The sequence below is a fragment of the Camarhynchus parvulus genome, chromosome 23 (genome assembly GCF_901933205.1).
Source record: "Camarhynchus parvulus chromosome 23, STF_HiC, whole genome shotgun sequence".
NCBI classification, from domain to species: Eukaryota; Metazoa; Chordata; class Aves; order Passeriformes; family Thraupidae; genus Camarhynchus; species Camarhynchus parvulus.
Genome location: NC_044593.1, coordinates 4,601,962 through 4,620,875, shown reverse-complemented (window position 1 = coordinate 4,620,875; position 18,914 = coordinate 4,601,962). Strand labels below are relative to the sequence as shown.

At 48.7% G+C, this 18,914-nt stretch overlaps 1 protein-coding gene across 1 annotated transcript; it reads right to left on the bottom strand.

The window, feature by feature from the left end:
- Positions 1-816: 816 nt before the first annotated feature.
- Positions 817-18,482, bottom strand: CTPS1 (CTP synthase 1). The gene is made up of 19 exons (XM_030964494.1): positions 18,390-18,482; positions 17,888-18,064; positions 17,375-17,545; positions 16,636-16,736; positions 15,421-15,537; positions 14,715-14,798; positions 14,393-14,473; positions 12,210-12,361; positions 10,267-10,399; positions 8,710-8,798; positions 7,832-7,926; positions 7,277-7,339; positions 6,446-6,489; positions 5,625-5,721; positions 5,335-5,390; positions 5,154-5,250; positions 4,736-4,880; positions 3,648-3,738; positions 817-2,358 (listed from the first exon to the last, which is right to left on the bottom strand). The coding sequence occupies exons 2-18, from the start codon at positions 18,051-18,053 to the stop codon at positions 3,654-3,656; spliced, it is 1,776 nt and encodes a 591-aa protein (XP_030820354.1). The 5' UTR covers positions 18,054-18,064; positions 18,390-18,482; the 3' UTR covers positions 817-2,358; positions 3,648-3,653.
- Positions 18,483-18,914: the final 432 nt, after the last annotated feature.

The following is an 18,914-nucleotide window of genomic DNA, read 5'->3' as shown; positions in this document are numbered from 1 at the left end:
TGCACTGACCAAAGGGCTGGGACAGAATCTCCACTCCAAGCACTTCCCTCTCCTGTCCCAGCTCAGCCTCTGCATCGGAGCCGCAGTTCACGGCCTCCCCTGCAGCCTCGAGGGCCTGGCCAGCAGCAGGACGGGCCCCTGTGGTGACCAACCCTCCAGGCTCTTGCACTGAGTCAGGTTTACCCCTAAGGGGCAAAGTTGCAAAAAAAAAAAAAAAAAAAAAAAATACCCCAAAACCGCAAAGTAATAAAAAGGCAAAATGGCTTTTGTCCTGTAGCGCAGCCTGCGCTGCTCACGGGGCCGGGGCTGCTCACGGGCCCTCAGTGTGTCCCTGCCCTGAGGGGCAGCCCGTGCTTTCCTCTGCACTTATTTTACGTTGATTTGTTTATAAATAAAAGGATACCAAGTTCCTCCCCGTGGTTTGTGCACTGATGGCAGCACCGGGCTGAGCCCAGGGACTGAGCCCCGGCTGCCCCAGGCACGGAGGGACAGCGGGGCCAGGGTGGGGCTGGGGGTGATTGTGGGGCCAGGGAGCACCTCCTGTCCTCCCTGAACCACAGCGTGGGACAAACGCTCCTGGGGCAGCTCAAAGCCACTGGAAACCTTTTTCTGCCCTGCAAAACCTGCAGGCTCAGCCCAGGGTCCCCAGGTTTCTCCAGGGCTGGAAGGAAGCTCAGTCACTTCAGACTTTGGAGCTCTATGTCTAAACCCAGTGTGAATACAGCTCACAAGTTGCTAGCTTAGAGGGGATTAACTCAAGATTGGGCATTTTTGTGCTTCAGTCCTTTCCTTCCCTCCCTCCATGCAGGCAGGAACAGAGCAGGCTCCTTACTCAGTTTGTTACAAATGAGCATTTAATGACCGAGTCAGTTGCACGGTTTTGGCCAAAACAAACATTTCAGGAGAAAAAAAAAACCACAGCTGTGCTGCAGCTGAGGGAGGATCTCACCCTGCCCCAGGATGGCCAGGCCCCAGGGCAGGACTGGGCAGCAGCAGAGCACTGCCACTGAGAATTCCTGCCCAACAGCTGGAACTGGCACACGAGGAATGCTCCAAGCTCTCCGGGCTCACAGCAGCTCTACAGGGAATATTTCAAACAAATGAGGACTAAAGCAAGGGGGGGCTGGGGAGGAGATCACTGGGGAGTGACAGGACAGGGCTTGGTTTTGTGGCTCAGCCAGGTCTGACCGTGCAGCTCTCGAGCTGCTGAAGTCTGAGTGTGCCACATCAGCCAAGGGAGACACTTTCCTTCCTTTCTCCTCAATCAAGGGTCACACAGGGCAGGGAACCGAGCCAGCCCCACAGAGCTGGACAGCAACACCAAGGCAGGGGTGGTGAGCCCCTCCTCAGGAACGGCCCTTGGAGGAGAAGGGCACCCACTGCAGGAGCCCAGGACACGGCTCCAGTGAGGACAAAAAGGCAACAAAAAGGCTCCACTTCAAATGCATGAAAAAGCACCAGGAGCTGCTGTGTCCCAGGCCAGGGACACAGTTCAAGGCAGCAGTGGAAGTGGTTCAGTGGTTTACTCTGTGCTCACCTCCCCCTTGATGCAAGGGGTCGGAGTTTCCCAGCCCCAGGAGCAGCTCCAGGAGCACAGGGAGGGCTCACAGGGACCCCTGGGGTCAGGGCTTCCCTGGCAGCTTTGTTCTCCTGGCCCCCCAGCCTGATACCCAGTTAATCACATCCCTGCAGCGACACCTCAGCCAGAGCTGAGCGTGTTCCAGAGTAACACTATGCCAGGAACATCTTCCTGGTTACAAATTCATAGTGACAATGAATGCACCAAGAGCACCACCGCCAAAGGTTTGCAAATGCTACTGAAAAAGAAAAAAAAAAACAAACCAAAAATCATCCCCTTCCCCTGAAAAGAAAAACCAAACCAAAAAAGGCTGCATGAATTTGCCCAGAGCCCTCTGTGCAGCACAGCCCAGCTCAGACATTAAGCCAGCCCCCAAAATCTTGTGCCATCCATAATTTCACAAGTAAAGACTGAGGAGGGAGCAGGAAGACTGGAGAAAGCAGCTCCACTGTCAGTGTCCAAGGCACTGCCTGCACTGGGAAGGCCTTGTGCCATGGGATTCCCCTCAGCACAGCAAATCCCACACCCAGCTTGCTTTGACCTCCAAGCTGGTGCAACTGAAGGAAGTTGGAGGGGCCTCTGTGAACTCTCCTCCACAAATAACCAAGATCTATAGAGAAAATGAAGGAAAGAAGAGCTGAGGAAATAAGGGACAGGATCCCAGAACAAAAATTATAAACCCATAAGTTAGGGAAGCCCAAAGCTGAGGGTGTTGAAGCTACTGCTGTAAGAACACCTGGAAAACCTAATGGAGACTCCTCTCTGCAGCAAGGACACACCTGGAGAGAGAAAAGGAGCAGGAATTACTGACAGGGAAGAAACACAGGCTGGAACTGCAGAGCCCTGTGCCCAGCTCAGGGGTGTCCCAGCTCCACAGGGGCACTGGGGCACCTCCAGAGGCACTGAACTGCTCCCCTGGGCATGGCTCCTTGCACACAGAGCACAGGGAGTGAGCACAGCTCAGCCAGCACTGAACCCTGCCCACAGGCAGCCCCAAAGCAGCATTTTCACTGTGCTGCAGCCTAAGGGAGCTGGGTGACACAAATCCCAGGGACACTGCCACCCTCCCCATGTAGGGACAGCCTCCAAGCCACCAGAGCTGCCACATTAGGGAACACAGGGGATACTGTCAGTGAGACCAAGGCTCAGTGTCTCTTTAGGATCAACATTTACAGGGAGAATTCTTCAGCTGTTGGTGCTGTGGAACAGCCCAACACCCAGCAATAACATCTGGTCCCAGTGCTGTGCCCAGGGATGGGGAGCACTCCTGTGACAGACTGGGGCTGACCCTGCTTCCCCCTGCAGGTCACTCCTGAAGGGGAGAGGAGGGAAGGGGCTGGATCTCTCCAGTGCCCTGGCACTCAGCAGTGGAGCCCACACACCCACAGGGGTGTGCAGATGCTGCTCAGCTCCTGCAAAACCCCCTCACAAACCAGCCAGAGCAGGGGCAGGTGTCACATCCATGATCACCCACTGCACAGAGGGAGGATGCAAGTGTAAACTCTGCCTGGTTTGCTGGTGCAGTCTGAGTGCCAGGTTTTAGTGTCTTCTCCTTCCCAGGACTGTTTACATCCAGTTTCCACATCCCTGTAACACCTGCAGCCCTCACAGAGCAGAGCTTGAGCCCTAGGGCTGACAGGATCTGCTGTCCCACGAGATGGACACAATGGATACTTCCAAAATGTTCTTTTACTATGAGGGACTGCAAAATACTGAATTTCCTAAACCCAGGAACCCCTTGTGCAGCTCTGCCCCTATTTCCAGGAGTGTGTGTACCACTGGTGCTTTTATCCAAATCTAACCCCAAATTCCTCTAAATCTGTATTTTATTGTGTGTCACTTTGCTAAGGGACACCCATCCCCAGCTGTTACACAGACAGAGGCAGCACCCAGCCCTCAGCACAGCTGGAACAGATCTAAACTGTGCTAACACATCTGAACTGTGAGCACCAGCACATCCCATGGTGCCCCAGCTTTCTACCAAATAATGTGGGAATCAGTTATCAGGAGCAAAGACTGGCCAAGAATTTTCTTCCCAAAGGAAGAGGCTGAGGTCATGAAACATTACCAGGGATCAGTCGTGATTTGCTGAAGGGAACTTCAGCTCTGTCATCTCCAGGTCAGGAGAGCTGCTGCCACTCCGGTCACTGTAGGTGTCCCTGCAGGAGTAAAGGATCTGGGGTCAGGGAGCACAAGTGTTTTAAGAACAGATTAATTAATTAATGTGGGATGCTGCAGCACAGGGAAAAAATTCAGCTCCTGTGCTGCAAGGAGCAATTTCAAACTCCAATGTGCAAAAGCAGAGAGTTAAAATATCCCTCCACCCTTGGAGGCACTGAAATGAGAGTGCCTCACACACAAAACTCCTCTGGACCACACCTGAGCACTGTGATGTTGACACCAACACAGGAATCCCGTGGTGCAGCTGCTCTGCAGCTCAGCCCACAAAGCCAACACTTTATTTTTGGCATTGCATCTGCCTGGGTTTGATACAGGCACTGCTAATTCTCCTCAGCATTTGGTCTGGTTTTTGTTTAGTGCCTGTCAGCAACCCCTCAGTGTTCTCTGTGAGGAGGAGAACAGGTCAGCAGCAAATGGTTGTTATTTGTTGCACAGTCCTGAGTGCCAAAGGGAATTGCAGGCACTGGGGAACAGCAGCACCAAGTAACTGCACCATTAAATCCACCCAAAACACCACTTGCTTTGCAAACTGAAACAAAGAAAGCTGAAGTCAGCAGAAAAAAAAATAAAGAGGCTGCAACCACCAGGGTCTGTTGTTTAAACCAGCAACAGGAACAAGTTTCTCATGGACCAGCCTGTACATGGGACTTGTCTGAGGAATGCAGGGAAAAGCCCAGGAGGTCTCCAGTCAGGTAAAAGAGCAGGCCCAACCTCAGTTCCCCCAAAGAGACTGACTTGACAGCACAAGGCTGCAGATGCTCTCCCTGAAGGCAGGGCCTCTCTGCAGGACAGCTCTGTGGCCCCACAATCAGCCCCAACACACCAGATGTGAGCTCTCAAAAGAAGAGTGGAAAGAAGGGGGGTGCAATACCAAGTTATCCCCAGGAGCTCCGTGCCAAGAGGATGCTCTGGCTTATCCTGCAGGAAGCAGCACTGTCCTGTGACAGCTCTGACTGGGGTGTGTCTGAAACCCACCTGGGGGAGAGCCTGCAGCCCTTCTGCAGGTAGTGGGTGAGTCTCCCTGCAGATGCCAGGAGGAGCCCAAAGTATGGTGGTGATGGCTTGATGGGCCTGGAGAGGAACTCGGGGTGATACTGAACACCAACGAAGAAAGGATGGTCTGAAAAGAACAAACAAAACATTCATGTCAAGCCTCTCAAGCTTGTGGCTGAGCTGCAGGTGAAATCCTCATTATGTTGAAGCCCTGATGATGGGGAAGTATCATTTCCATTTTTGTCCATAAATGGAGAGGGACATGGGATTTTATTTTTACCATCATTTTATGGATGGAATCGAGACAGTCTGAATGGGTCCCACATGAAAAGCTGCTCCATTACCCTCCAAACACTTCCCCTTGTCCATCCACACACAAACCAACTGCTTAAGGACTCACCTTCCAGCTCAACCACTTCCATCCTCTCTCCCTCCTCATCCTGCCCCACAAACTTCAGACCTTGCTCTTCAAAACACTTCTTCAGTTCTGGATTGACCTAGAAAACCAGAAGCAAGACAAGCCATGATCTCTTGTGTCTGCATTACACAGGAAAGCTCAATACCCACATGAGCATTTTTACCTCAAATCTGTGTCTGTGTCTCTCCTCCAAGAAATCATGATCTCCATAGAGCTTCCCTGCAGCAGAAGTAAAATATTCCTTAGAGCAGTGATCACAGCTTTTAACACATTCATTTGATCAGCATCCTTCAGAATCTGCCACTTCTGGAGGGAACTGAAGTCCCTGATCCCCATTCCCCACCAGAACAGTCTGTGAACAGCTGCCATTCAGGGATGCTTCAACATCCCCAGGCCTCACTTCCCCAAGCCATTCCCAGGAAACATTTCCAGAAGAGGCAAGAAGGGCCTTACTCATGATTGAATTCTTGGTTTGGAAGAGTGTCCTCCTCTTGCCAAGCCTCATTGTCCCACCCATTTGCCCAGGATTATGTTCTGGCATGTCTATGACCTGTGGAAAGAATTCAGAGGGAGATGAGAATCAGGGAGGAATAATAACAGGCAAACTCTGACACATAAAAGGAGAAAAAAAAATCCCACCAACATTCATGCAAAAAACCAAGGAAACCAGCCCAAGGAACACTGACTTGACAAGGCAGACCAACAGAACTAGGGTAGCTGGCTGAGTTGTTCAGTACCTGTGGGAGGTTTGTGGATATTCAGGGAACTTCCACAGAGGAAATTTCCTCAGTCAGAGTTTACACAGATTGCACACACCAATACTGTGCTGTTTATTGAACTGCATCTTAAACAAACAAATTTATGGAAACAAAACCCCCAAATTAGCCTTGCTCACTCTCTGAAAGATCATCATAAGCTGTTTTTTTGTAACTTCCTCACTTTGAGTAGCATTTTAAATTACAGCAGAAACCAATCATTATGGTGGACTCTGGACCAGAAACACAGAGCCTTCTACAAATGCTCCCAGGAATTCAGGTCTGCCTGGAGCTATCATTCAACAGTTCAAGTTGGAAGGGACCTTAAATCCCATCCAGTGCCACTCCTGCAATGGCAGGGACACTTCCCACTGTCCCAAGTTGCTCCAAGCCCTGTCCAACCTGGCCTTGGACACTCTGAGGGATCCAGGGGCAGCCGCAGCTTCTCCTGGCAATCATGCCCAGGGATGTGCAGGAAAAACAAGTAAGGCTATCACAAGTAAATCACCATAAACTCACCACTGGATGAGAAGTTTTGGGATCAAACTCTGTTGAGTTGGCATCTGCAATGCAACATTCAGCAGTCAGGAGCACAGAGTGGCTCACACCATGGCATCCCCTGCCCCAGGGACAGCTGCCCCTCATCCCAGCTGTGCTGAGCCCCTCCTCAGGCACAGAACAGCCCAGGCAGCAGGAACAGGGCTGCCAGCACTGTTCAGTACCAATTTCAAAGGCTGCAGCTGTTGGATAACCCACCCTCATTCAGGAAAAACACACATTCAACAGCTTCAAATACAGAAATAAAGGCAGGGAGGGGGAAAGGAGCACAGTGGTCTGAAGAACTTCTTTTTCCTCACCCTCATTACTGGAGAGAATCAAAGAGGCTAAGAACTCAATTTAGCACCCTCTGAAGGGAGTTCTGTGAACAGGGACCTGCTCAATCCAAGCAGAGGGGCTCAGAAGATAACTCCACTCACTGAAGGAGCTGCAACTGCTGGCTGGCTGAACTGCTTCTTGAGCTTCATTGCCACTGGCTGCAGTGGGAATTTGGCACATGTAGGCCACCAAGGTGTTTCATTCAGGAGCTAAGAACCTCATGTTGAGCAATAGGAAGATATCTGTCATTATCAGCATGACTTACTCCTTTAATTTCTGTTTAAATAGGGCAAGGAAATTGCTCTTTTTACTTTGAATTAGCAAAAGAGATAGGGATTTTTACAGGTCTAGGTAAAAAATTAAACTGAGCTATGAAAAACTTAAAATCACAGGTATCTAAAAAAAAAAAAATCACAGCTATTACTCAAGCAACCCCAGAAATGACCAAAGGCAGGAAGGGTTTTGTGCCATTACCTTGCCAACCAAGGACACTGCGAGCAAACTCCACCACTGCCAGCTGCATTCCCAGACAGACTCCTGTGGAAGGACAGGCAGGACACGGATCAGGTCAGGACAAGGACCTCTGAGCCCTTGCTGCAAAGCACACACACCCTCACAGAGTGTCCTGAGTCAGAGGCAGATCTGTGACTGGGATTTAGGGCTCTGTAGTCCTGACAAGCTTTACTTCCCTCCCTTTCCCATCAAACTCCAGCTCAGTCTCTCACCACAGACACTTCACTGAAATGCAGTCTTGTATTTCTTGGTGCCAAGATCACCACAGCCTGATCTGAAACATCCCCAGACTGCAATCCCCTCATTACAGACTCCCTGTCAGCCAACCCAGCCAATTCTGACCACTTCAGAGCTAAGCAGGGGTGAGGCTGCACTCCCTGCTCAGCTGAGCACAGATCACTGCCTGCAGAACTGCTCATCCCACACACCAGTGAAGATCAGGGCAGCTCCTGCTGCAGACCAGCAAGGCTGTCCTTCAACTTCCTTTATTTCTTATGGATGAAACATGTTTCTCACCTAAAAAGGGTTTTTTCTGTTTCCTTGCCCAGGAAATAGCTTGAATTTTGCCTTCTGTCCCTCGAACACCAAATCCACCAGGAACCAGAACTCCACTGCATGAGGATGAAGAGATTCCATTCGGCATGGCTGCCCCAAACCACACACCCACAAATCACCCCCATCCCATAAAATCCTGGCCTTGCAAGACCTCTCTCCCCTGAAAAGGGCTCTGAAATAGCCACGTGGCAAGGCCTGGCTGCAGCAGCTTCCACATGAGCTGTCACATAAAGAGGGGGAAATATTTCATAAATGCCAATTTTACCTTCCCAAAGAGAGATCCCAAATATCTCACAGGTTACCATGCTGAAATGGTTCATGCTGTGGGATTCACACACCCTGCCCCAAACATGTTTGCAAACACATCACCCAGCCAGGCCCATGCTGAGGAAACCCCTGGCTACAGTGTCAGGTTGTCCTAACACCAAACTCTGCAGGAGGTTCTTTATTCTGTTCTCACACAAATCCTGCTGCCCTGAGGCATAAAAGGCCCCACTATTTCTTGTTTTTGTGCTAATTCTTGGCACTCCTCTGCATACTAATGCTTTTCCCCCTCTCACACTATTTCTGAAGAACTTGGTACCCCATTTACACCTTCCATTCTCAGTCTGACTTCACCAGTACCTTTCCTTCCTCCTGATTTCCTGTTTCCACCTGATCATGCAGGTGTGCATATCCTCATCACCATGATTATTTCCCCAACCTCCCTCACTTATTAACAATTCTCCATTTAACACCTTCTCCTCAATGTCCCTGAGAGGTGTCTGGGGCCTTGTCAGAGTGTGCTGAAAACAGGTTTATCAGACATTCTCCAAGGAAAGGGCCACAGCAGAACTTACTCAGCACCACAGAGCTTCTGCCACGCCTCGTGGTACCTGACAGGCTCCTCCTGCAGAGTGTCTGGCTCCAAGTCAGCAGAGTCAATGTACTGGGAAGAAATCCAAAAAAAAAAAGGATGATGAGATATTGCCACCAGAGTGTACAGGACTTCCTGAATTCTCATTAAATAAAGACAGCATCATTCCTCCTGGACAGCTCTGGATTTGTTTCCTAATGGATCCTTTAGTTTTTTCTGGGCTGATTTCCCATCTGTTAGCCAACAAAACTCCTTTCCTCACCCCCCTGTTCTTGGTGCACAATCAGAACCCATGATTTCTGTGTCCTCCCCTCTCTGCAGCCCTGCTGTGACTTACACCAAGTCCCTGAGCCCCTGCCTGCAATGTTCAATGTGAGGTGTGAATGCAGCACAGCAAGGTGGGAACACGGGGCTGTGCAGACACAAACCACCACACAGAGAGGAAAAAAACTATCCTTTTCTCATCAAATAAACATCTCCTTCAAGAAGCACTGCAAAAGAAATAGGCTATGGTGAAACACAGGCTGCTGTAATTAAAGGGTGTTATGACAATGGAAAAAAACCCTGCAATTTTTCCATTTTCTCATCTCCAGCATTCCATTACCTCTGAACTTCTGGATGTTCTGGCAGGCTGCTAACCCTTTAAAAGACCAATTTTGTCCTTCTTTTTTTGCTTGGTTTTTGGAAGTTGCAAAACTACCAGTCAGTTCTTTAGCTAACCACAGCTACTCAGTTCTTCAGCACAAGATCTCCCTGCACAGAGCTCACTTCCCTTCTGAGCCACTCAGACACAGCTGTGCCAGGGAATACCCACAGATCCACGTGCAGGGTTTGCACTTTACCAGTCTTGTTTTGCTTATTTTCACCTCTACTGATTTTGGAAGTTGAAAGGAAACCCTGACCTGGATCAGTACTGTTAAAAAGCAATCACCTGTTTCCATGACTCACTGACATCATGGAACTGCTGGGCATTTAGAAACCTATTGAAATGAAAATTAAATTTCTAGCAACAGGTAGAATTCATATTTCACCTCTTCAGAGCATCCAGCTATGACCAAGACCCCTGAAAGCATCTGTGCATCCAAACCAGCATGAAAACTTTAATAAAGCCTGAGGCAGGGGCATCATAAAACCTGAGTACCACAAGGTTAACAGCAACAAAAAAGATAAAACAACAAAAAGAATCACTTGCAACAAGTGTCAGAGAAATGAAATCAGAGTGCCCCCCTCCAATCCATCCACCACTGTCACAGCTCAGCACACAACACTGAGTTTCCATCTGCTCCAGCTCAAAGGAGAACAGGCTGGTTTGCTCTGAAGCTGGTTTGTTCTGAAGCTGGTTTAGGCCTGATAACAGCTGTTTTAATGCTGTTATAATCAAAACAGCTGCTTTGATGCAAGGACAATTTGGATGTTCATTGGCTGAATCACTTCTCCCTTTCTGTCTATGGCTTTGTGAAAATCTGAATTAGGATGGGCAGAGCTGTAGGTGGAAGCAGGATGGGTGGAGTTTTTTCCCCACACACAGACCCACTCCTACCTTAATGTCAAGTTTGTGGTTGATGGCCAGGGCAGAGTGCTCCAGGGCTTTGATGACAGATGCATAGGAGTCAGAAAATTTGGTGTATTTGCCCACCAGTGCAATGGAACACGTTTCAAGCAGACGGTCGTACCTAGAGAGCACCAGAGCACACAGGTTATTCCAGCAGTAACAGGAGAGGGATGGAATCTTCCATTCTGTTCAGCTTTCCAAGGAACAAACAAACTTTTCCTGTTCTCCTCAGTGTGTCCAGCAGAGCTGACGTCCTTGCAAGAGTGACCTTTTACAATAATTATGATTTAGAAACATCAAAGCGAGATCAAAACCAGAACAATGACTGAGGAAAACAGTTGCAGAAAGCCACACATAAATTAACTCCTCTCTCCTGATGATGAAAAGCCATTCTGAGCAGATCCAAACTGCCTTTTCAGGAAGCTGTATTAGATTCAAAGGCTGCACTGAACTCCTAGGAGAGGATCAAAGCACAGCTTGCTGTATGTTTGTGCTGCACAGCATCTTCCCACGCTGCTGCTGCGCTCATATCAGCAGCTCCAAACACAGAAAGCATTTCTGCAGCCCTAAGGCTGTGCTGCCTCCACTTTCAATCCCCAGCACCTGGCAGCACAGGATTCACACAGCATTCCTGGCCACAGCCAAGAGTTTGTTTAAAGTTTCTCTCAGAATTGCTAAATAACTTCAGCCCAGCTGGTGACAAGGGCCTTCCCCACCAAAAGGAAATGTTAATGACAGGGCTGGCTTACATCAGGCACAGAAATCAAGGAAAGCATCTAGATCTTGAAAATTAATTTCTTATAAGAACAAACATAATTAAGGCTTCAGCTGACATTCAAGCCCTTTCTGAAAAGACTCTATTCACAATTTCCCCATGAACATTGAGTCTATTCCTCACAAGAAAAAACCCAGTGTCCAAGGGGTCTCAGAACAGGTACCAAACACTTGTCTCACTTACCTGAAAGCACTCTCAAAGATATTCTTTGACACTCCTGACATCTCCACACAGCTACAAAAGGATTTCAACACTTTGTAATGTTACTGAGAGTTTTTTTTTTTTTTATATAAAAAGTGAGGGCAGAGTTGTCCAGCTGTTAATAACTTCAGGCTGGGTTTGACTCAGACAGTAGACTTCCAACATAAGATAAGGATCTCACTAAGTTTATCTCACAGGATTTTATGGAGAGAAGGCTGAGGGAATTGGAGTGGTTCAGCCTGAAGAAGAAAAAAGCCCAGGGAGACTTTATGGCAGCCTTCCAGTAAGAGGATTTATGAGAAACATGGGGACAGACTTCTTAGTAGGGTCTGTTGTGCCTGCACAACTGGTGATGGTTTTGATCTAAAAGAGGGGGGATTTAGGCAGATATAAGGATGGAATTTTGTACAATGAGAGTGGTGAGGCACTGGCACAGGTTGTCTGAGACCTATTCAGTTGTTTTAGCAACACGTTAATGAATGAAGTTCAGAGCAGCTCCTGCAAGCAAAAGAAACCCAGTTGGAATAAAGAGTTCCACATTCTAATCCAGTCAGGGCTTCTGTCTTCACCTCCAAGGGGACTGCAGGATCATCTCTGCATTAAGGCTCAGCTAAACAAAGCAGAAGGAACAGGAGTTGTAGCTATGGGATTTTTGGTTTCATCAAGTCTGACATCTCTGAGATAACACATAATTTTCATCTCCATTTGAAAGCATTAATAAAAATTTGTTAGTTCAGCATGAATGCTTTGGGAAGAACCTCCCCCAGCAGCTGTGGATTCCCCACACTGGAAACATTCAAAGTTTGGATGGGGCTTTGAGCAAAGTAAAAAACCAATGGGAGCATGTAAGAACACACCTGAGAACAGGAAATTACACATCATCTCAAAGAATCAACAAGCAAGAACAGAAAGCAATGCTGAAGTGTGCTGCAGTGTGCCCAGCAGTGCAGCTCACCTGTCAGCCATCTCCTTCCACTTCATGAGCATCCTCCTGGGCTGCCTCTCGATGGGAAGGTCCAGCCTGTGCCTGAAGTAATCCACAACTCCCTGCTCCTCCAGCAGCAGAGGAACCCGGTAGATGGAGGAGACATCATGAACACAAATGACCTGTTCATAAAATAAGGATATCATTAAAACAGCCATCCAGAACCTGTACAATCATTTTTACTCAGATATTCAGAGTGTTCCTCTAGCAGAAAACCATATGACCACCTCAACTTCCAGACAATGACATTTTGAATAATATAATGTAGCCATGATATTTTCTGAAAAATCCTTTCCTCAGGATTTTTTCTCCTGAGAAGCTGAGAGGCCTCAGGAACAAAATGTAAACAATGGTTATCTGCTGCTGTGGAATGCAACAGGTGCATCTGTTATTGGTCTCATGAGGTTGTTTCTAATTAATGGCCAATCACAGCCCAGCTGGCTCAGACTCTCTGTCCGAGCCACAAAGCCTTTGTTATCATTCTTTCCTATTCTATTCTTAGCCAGCCTTCTGATGAAATCCTTCCTTGTATTCTTTTAGTCTAGTTTTAATATAATATATATCATAAAATAATAAATCAGCCTTGTGAAACATGGGGTCAGATCCTCGTCTCTTCCCTCATCCTCAGACCCCTGTGAACACTGTCACAATATAACATATCAATATTTAATACGGGTTTCCTTATGCTTGGAAAAGCAATTTCTTCAGCACTCCCAAGGCATTACTGCTCCCTGGAGCCCCTTGGGAAGGGCTAGAGCACAGTAACCCAGCAGGAGAGTCAGCTGCCCAGCACTTCATGTGAGCAGCACTCAGCAAAGTTCAAAGAACACTCCAGAGAGACTCCTGTGACACAGAATCACAAGTGAAGCTACAAACTGCCACAGGCACAGCTTCCCCCTTCCCACCACTGTCCTTCCTAACCAGGGCTCCCAATCTGAGTGAAACCCAGGGAAATCTGTGACCCCAGTACAGCAATACGCTTTACAGGGTGCCCCTCATTAAATTTGGGATTACACAATTATAAGCAAAGAATTCTTAGGTCAATGAGGAAAATCTACATCAACAGTTCTAGTCCACTGAAATGGGAAAAGATGGCTCAGGACAACTGTCACCTGTCCATTAATAATGAACCTGTGTTTTAAAGATCCAAAACACACTGGCAAAACTTTTTTAAGTCCTCATTTCTACTGACTTAAATGAAAGCAGAGTTCAGTACTGCACCAGTCAAACCTCCCTGGTTGCACATTTTCCTCTTTTACTGCTCACTTCTCAATCCAAGTGCAACAGCAGCCAAGAGCAACAGCTACATAGAACTGCATTAAACTTCCTGGAAAGGGACAAGAGCCAACTTATTTTGAATTCCTGGCCAACAAGAGGTAGATATTTTACTGATGACACATCAACATTATTGCCAGCAGTGCAGTGCTTGAAATTGCAGGGCTCAAGTTTGGTCTTGCTAGAGAGCAGATTAATAAAAATTACTTGACAGAACCTGGGATTGTGAAGTTATACTAAGTCTTTCACAAAAAGACAACATTTTTTGAGCTCCAGCTGGATTGCAAAGTGCTAAAACTCAGCCTACATACTTTTGATTATTTTCCAAGGTCTACCTTAGAATGTGTTACAAGTCTCAGTATAGAAAGAATCATGCAAACATGGAATTTGTGCACATCACAACCTTTAAGTGAAGTGCTGCTTCTCCCAAACACCATTTCAACCTCTCTGTGAAATCTCTCCTCAAGAATTCTTGGGCAGAACAATAATATTGTGAAAAGAGCAGAAGTACAGTCATATATCCTTTAAAACTAATTTTGGGTAATCTTTTCACCTCTAAATACTGGGAAAATCTCATTCTTCTATGTTCACAGAAGGCATGTGGAACTATAAGATCAAAGCAGTGATTCAGAAATCACCTTGGATTCCATAGGATTCTCTAAGCTTACACCAATCACCTTACAAGAAAACCTGGGCACAAAAAGAATTGGTTCAGCAACAGGTTCATGTGTCAGGAAGGGAGGTAAGACAAAGCAGCAAATGAATTATGCAGCTACCAAAACACAGAGCTAGAACTGCTGCACTAGACAAAACTCCCCTCAGCATCTGACAAGCAGCTCCAGTATTTACTGCAAGGAAGCACAGACAGCAATCCTCACCTGTTCTGGTTCAACATGACAGAACATGGAAATCTTTTCTTTTACTGAGGTATCCAGTGGAGTGGAGCACCTGCAAACAATCTAACACAGCAGCAACATCAGGGTTGTGACGCAAACAGAAACACTCAGGCATTCATAAAACAAACCTCTAAAATGAGCTGTCTTTGTGCAGTCTCTGATTTGGAAAAAAAACCACAATTCCGTTTCTTTTCCTTATTTATCACCACTATACAAGAGCTCTCAAATTCAGCATTACTTAGACAAGATTACTGCTGCAACATGCCAGATTTTTACATTCAAAGCCATGCTACACAAACCTTACCAGATCTGGAGAGAGCCCGAGACCTCTGAGCTCACGAACACTGTTCTGGGTGGGTTTGGTCTTCTGCTCCCCTGTCGAGCTTGGCTGGCCAGAGAAGAGCAGTGGGTGCATCAGATTGTGATAAGCAGCAATGATTCAGCAGGTTAATATCTCAGACATCTCATAAAAAGTTTGACTCAGTCCTTGGACAATTCACACGAGCCTCATGGAGCCCATTTTAACCCCAGGACTGAAAGCAACAGCAGGAACCCAAGTTCCAATCTGCCCACTGGAGTGCAGGGACAGAGAGCCTAAGGTTTATCCACTGCTCCCTCCAAATACCTAATGTTCTGTCTTTCTGATTTTTCTCTATAAATCACCTGGCCTGGACAGAAGGGGGAAAAGGGAGAAGAGAACCAACATTGATCTGCACTCCATAATAATCAATCTGCTCTGTCAAATCCAGTTCAGTCTGACACAAGGAATGCTCATGTTGCATTTCTGCAACTCCCAAGCCTTTATTACACATTTACACCCTTTGAAAAGTTCTTTTTCAATTCCTGTAAGACCTTTTAAATACATAAGCATATAATCTCTGCATTTCTGCCAGAAGTTTATATATACACAGAAATACAAAAGTAACGGCACTTAAGCATTTCAGAAACACCTATTTAGGAAATTTTGGACTGAGGAAGCCTCTGATCACCAGCATGTTTCAGGTCCTTACCTGGGGAACCAGGCTGACGTGAATGTTACAGAAATTCTCTCTTTTGGCCTTGAACTGGAACTGGCGGAAGGCCTCGATGAAAGGCATGCTCTCGATGTCACCCACGGTGCCCCCGAGCTGGCAACACACACACACTGGGAGTTACTGCCAAAACCTGCTGAAGGTGCACACTAAAGACATGAAAACACACATAACAATCTACTCCAGGTGCTATTCTACCTTCATCATTTCCCCACACACCAAAAAGCCACAAGAAAAATAGCTTTCCGTACAGGCAGCACCTCAGAGACATCAGCTTGGCTTTTATTTTCTCTTCAGAAAAAGGACTTAGATGTGAAAATTATGATTTATGAACATTAGGTGGCACTGAGAAGCAAAATTTCTGTTAAGTTTTAGGAGCTATACAGAGTGGACACATGCAGGAACAGATGCAAGACCACTCTTAGAGCCTCCCAGGCCCTGTCAGACTGTGATCCTGGCACAGAAATTGGCACCCACGCTGCAGGCAGAGCCCAAGTCACCCTGACCTGGGCTCTGTGACAAGCTCCCTCTCCTGTGTTAGCACATCCCAGCAGCCAGCTCAGCACTGTCAGAGCCTTCACCCTGCTCTGTCTCCTTCTGGCAGCAGAATGTTCCATGAACACCCTGAGCAGTGCCACCACTACCTTGTGCCATTTCCTGCTGCATGGCTGTGCTTGAACAGGTCACTTGGAGGAGGAAAGACAATTGTATGCAGAGGGGGATTTACCTCCCCTGCCTCCATCCACCAAGGAAGAGGGCACAGCACAATTAATTCAGACTGGCACATTGAGTTACAAGAGCTAAAAAATTCATTCTGTAGGTTAATTCATAGAATATCCTGCGCTAGAAGGGACCCACTGAGTCCAGCCCCAAACCCTGCACAGATCCCCCAACAATCCCACCCTGGGCAATCCCACTCCACCCTCTGGGCAAAGAATCTTTCCCTGATCTCCAGCCTAAATCCCCCCTGACACAGCTCCAGCTGTTCCCTGGGGTCCTCTGGGGCTGCCCCTCATGAGGCAACTGCAGGCTGCAATTCAAAAGATTAATAATTGAAATTAACAAAGGGAATCTTTAACCCATTCAGTAACACGCAAAGCTGAACATTTCTGTAAAGAAAAATGCAAGATATGCATATAGATCAGTTTAGTGCATACAAGAAACAAAACTACCTACTTTTTAAAAGTTACAAACCTCAATCACACAAACTTGGGGTTCAATGCCATCTTCATCCACAGGAATCCGTGCCTGCCTCATTACCCATTCCTGTATGGCATCTGTGATGTGGGGAACAACTGGAAAAGAAACCCAGGCAAGGGTTAAAGCCCCCACACGTTTCTCCCTCTTAACTCATGAGAGAGCAAATTACTGACAATCACTAGCCAGTGCTCCCCATAGGGCTTGAGCAGGAATTTTTGTATTTAAAGAACTGTGCATTTTTGAAGTGATTATTCTTGGCTGTGATTTTCAAGGGCCTTGGCAGGAAACTGAACCCTGCCTTAATTTAAACACGTGTAAGAAACGTTTCCTTTAAGCTGCAAGATTCAAGCACAAACTGTTCTTTGCTCTAAATAGAGAAAGTAACTCTGTTTTCAACTGTTTGTAAAAGTCCTAATGTCAACCAGCTGTGGAGACTGGTTAAAAAGGGAAGGGACTGATCAGATACTCACAAATCCTTTGGGTTTTCTAATGACATGAGTTAACAAAAGCATTTACCATTTTAACCAGCTAACAAACAAGCCCAAAGTGTATTGGTCTGAAGTCTGTTCACATTTATCACTGGGTACATTAGACAGCTGGACCCAAGTCCAGCACAGTCCAAACACAAGCAGGATGGTGCAGAGGCTCAAGCAAAGATGAAAGGCAAAAGCATCCAGCCAGGACTGAAATACAGAATGCACTTCTAAGCACCAGGAAAGAAGTTTTGCATCACCTTGGACAGTTTTGCCAAGATAATCTCCCTTCCTCTCCTTGTTAATGACATACTGGTAGATCTTCCCCGTGGTCAGGTTGTTGTCTTTGGTGAGTCGGATATCGAGGAAGCGCTCGTAGTTCCCGAGGTCCAGGTCCACCTCCCCTCCATCATCCAGCACAAACACCTCCCCTGCAGGCACAGAAAAGGCACAGGCGCACGTGTCAGGCGTGTGGAACAATTCAACAGAAGGAAACTCCGTCCCTGATTGCCACAGCAAGTTCAGGAGCGGCGAACAGAACTAAAAGCCTTTATAACCGAGAGGAGCAGCGCTCTGGGGACCGAACCCCTTCAGGCAGCAGCAAGAACAGGCAGAGCACATCTGTGCTGCGGGCACAGCAGCCGGCCCACAGTGCTGGCAGGCTCAGGAGTAGGCACAAAGGTTCGTTCGTACAAAGGAGACGATTCACAACAAGCCAAGACAGCCCCGGCACCACCCGGCAGCCCCCGACACCGAGCCCGCGGGGCACCCACCGTGCTCGTACGGGGAGAAGGTGCCGGCGTCGATGTTGATGTAGGGGTCGATCTTGATGGAGGTGACATGCAGCCCGCAGGACTTGAGGATGGTGCCGATGCTGCTGGCGATGATGCCCTTGCCGATGCCTGAGATCACGCCGCCCGTGACCAGGATGTACTTCATCTGCCCCGCGCCTGGACACGACAGACACCGGCACCGCCTCAGCGCGGGCTCTGCCAGGGGGACGCGCTCCGGGCGCTGACACTGCTGACAGCGACCCCCGGGGCGGTGCCCTGCCCGCTGACATCCCTGACAGTGACCCCCGGGCCGTGTCCCGCCCGCCGCTGAGGGCTGCTGCCCTGCCCGCTCCTCCCGCCATAAATTCCCGCCACCGCCGCCCGCGTGGCCCCGCCGCCAGGCCCGCGGGGTGCGCGCGGTACCGCTCTGCCGCCCGCCCGCCCGCTCTCCCCCCGCCCCCCCCCCCAGCGCTGCCCGAATGGTCCCGCCCGCCGCTCTCACCTGGGGCCGCCGGGCGCGCGGACAGCGCGCGCGCGGGGGGAGCGGGCGAGAGGTGCGGAGCGCGCGCGGCGCCGCTCCCGGCCGGCTCGGCTGGGAACCGCATGAGGCCCAGCTACGCCTCTGCGCATGCGCGGGGCGGGGCGGGCAGGGGGCGTGTCCAGAGCCAGAGGATGGAGGCGTGGCCGGAGCCGGGATAGCCCCGCCCTCTGTCCCGCCCCAGTCCCCTTAGCGCCTCACGGAGGGCGGGAGCGGCCGTGGGGTCGCGGAGTGACTGGGGTGGAAAAAACCTTTAAGATCATCTAGTCCAACCTATGAGCGAACACCTCCTCATCATGTCCCCAAGTGCCACATCCACACCTTTCTTGAACACTTCCAGGGGCGGGGGCTCCAGCGCTGCCCTGAGCAGTCTAGGCCAGGACAATCTTTCAGCGATGAAATTCCCAATATCCACCCTGAGCCTGCCCTGGCCCAGCCTGAGGCCGTTCCCTCTGCTCCTGTCCCTGTTCCTGGAGCACAGCCCGACCC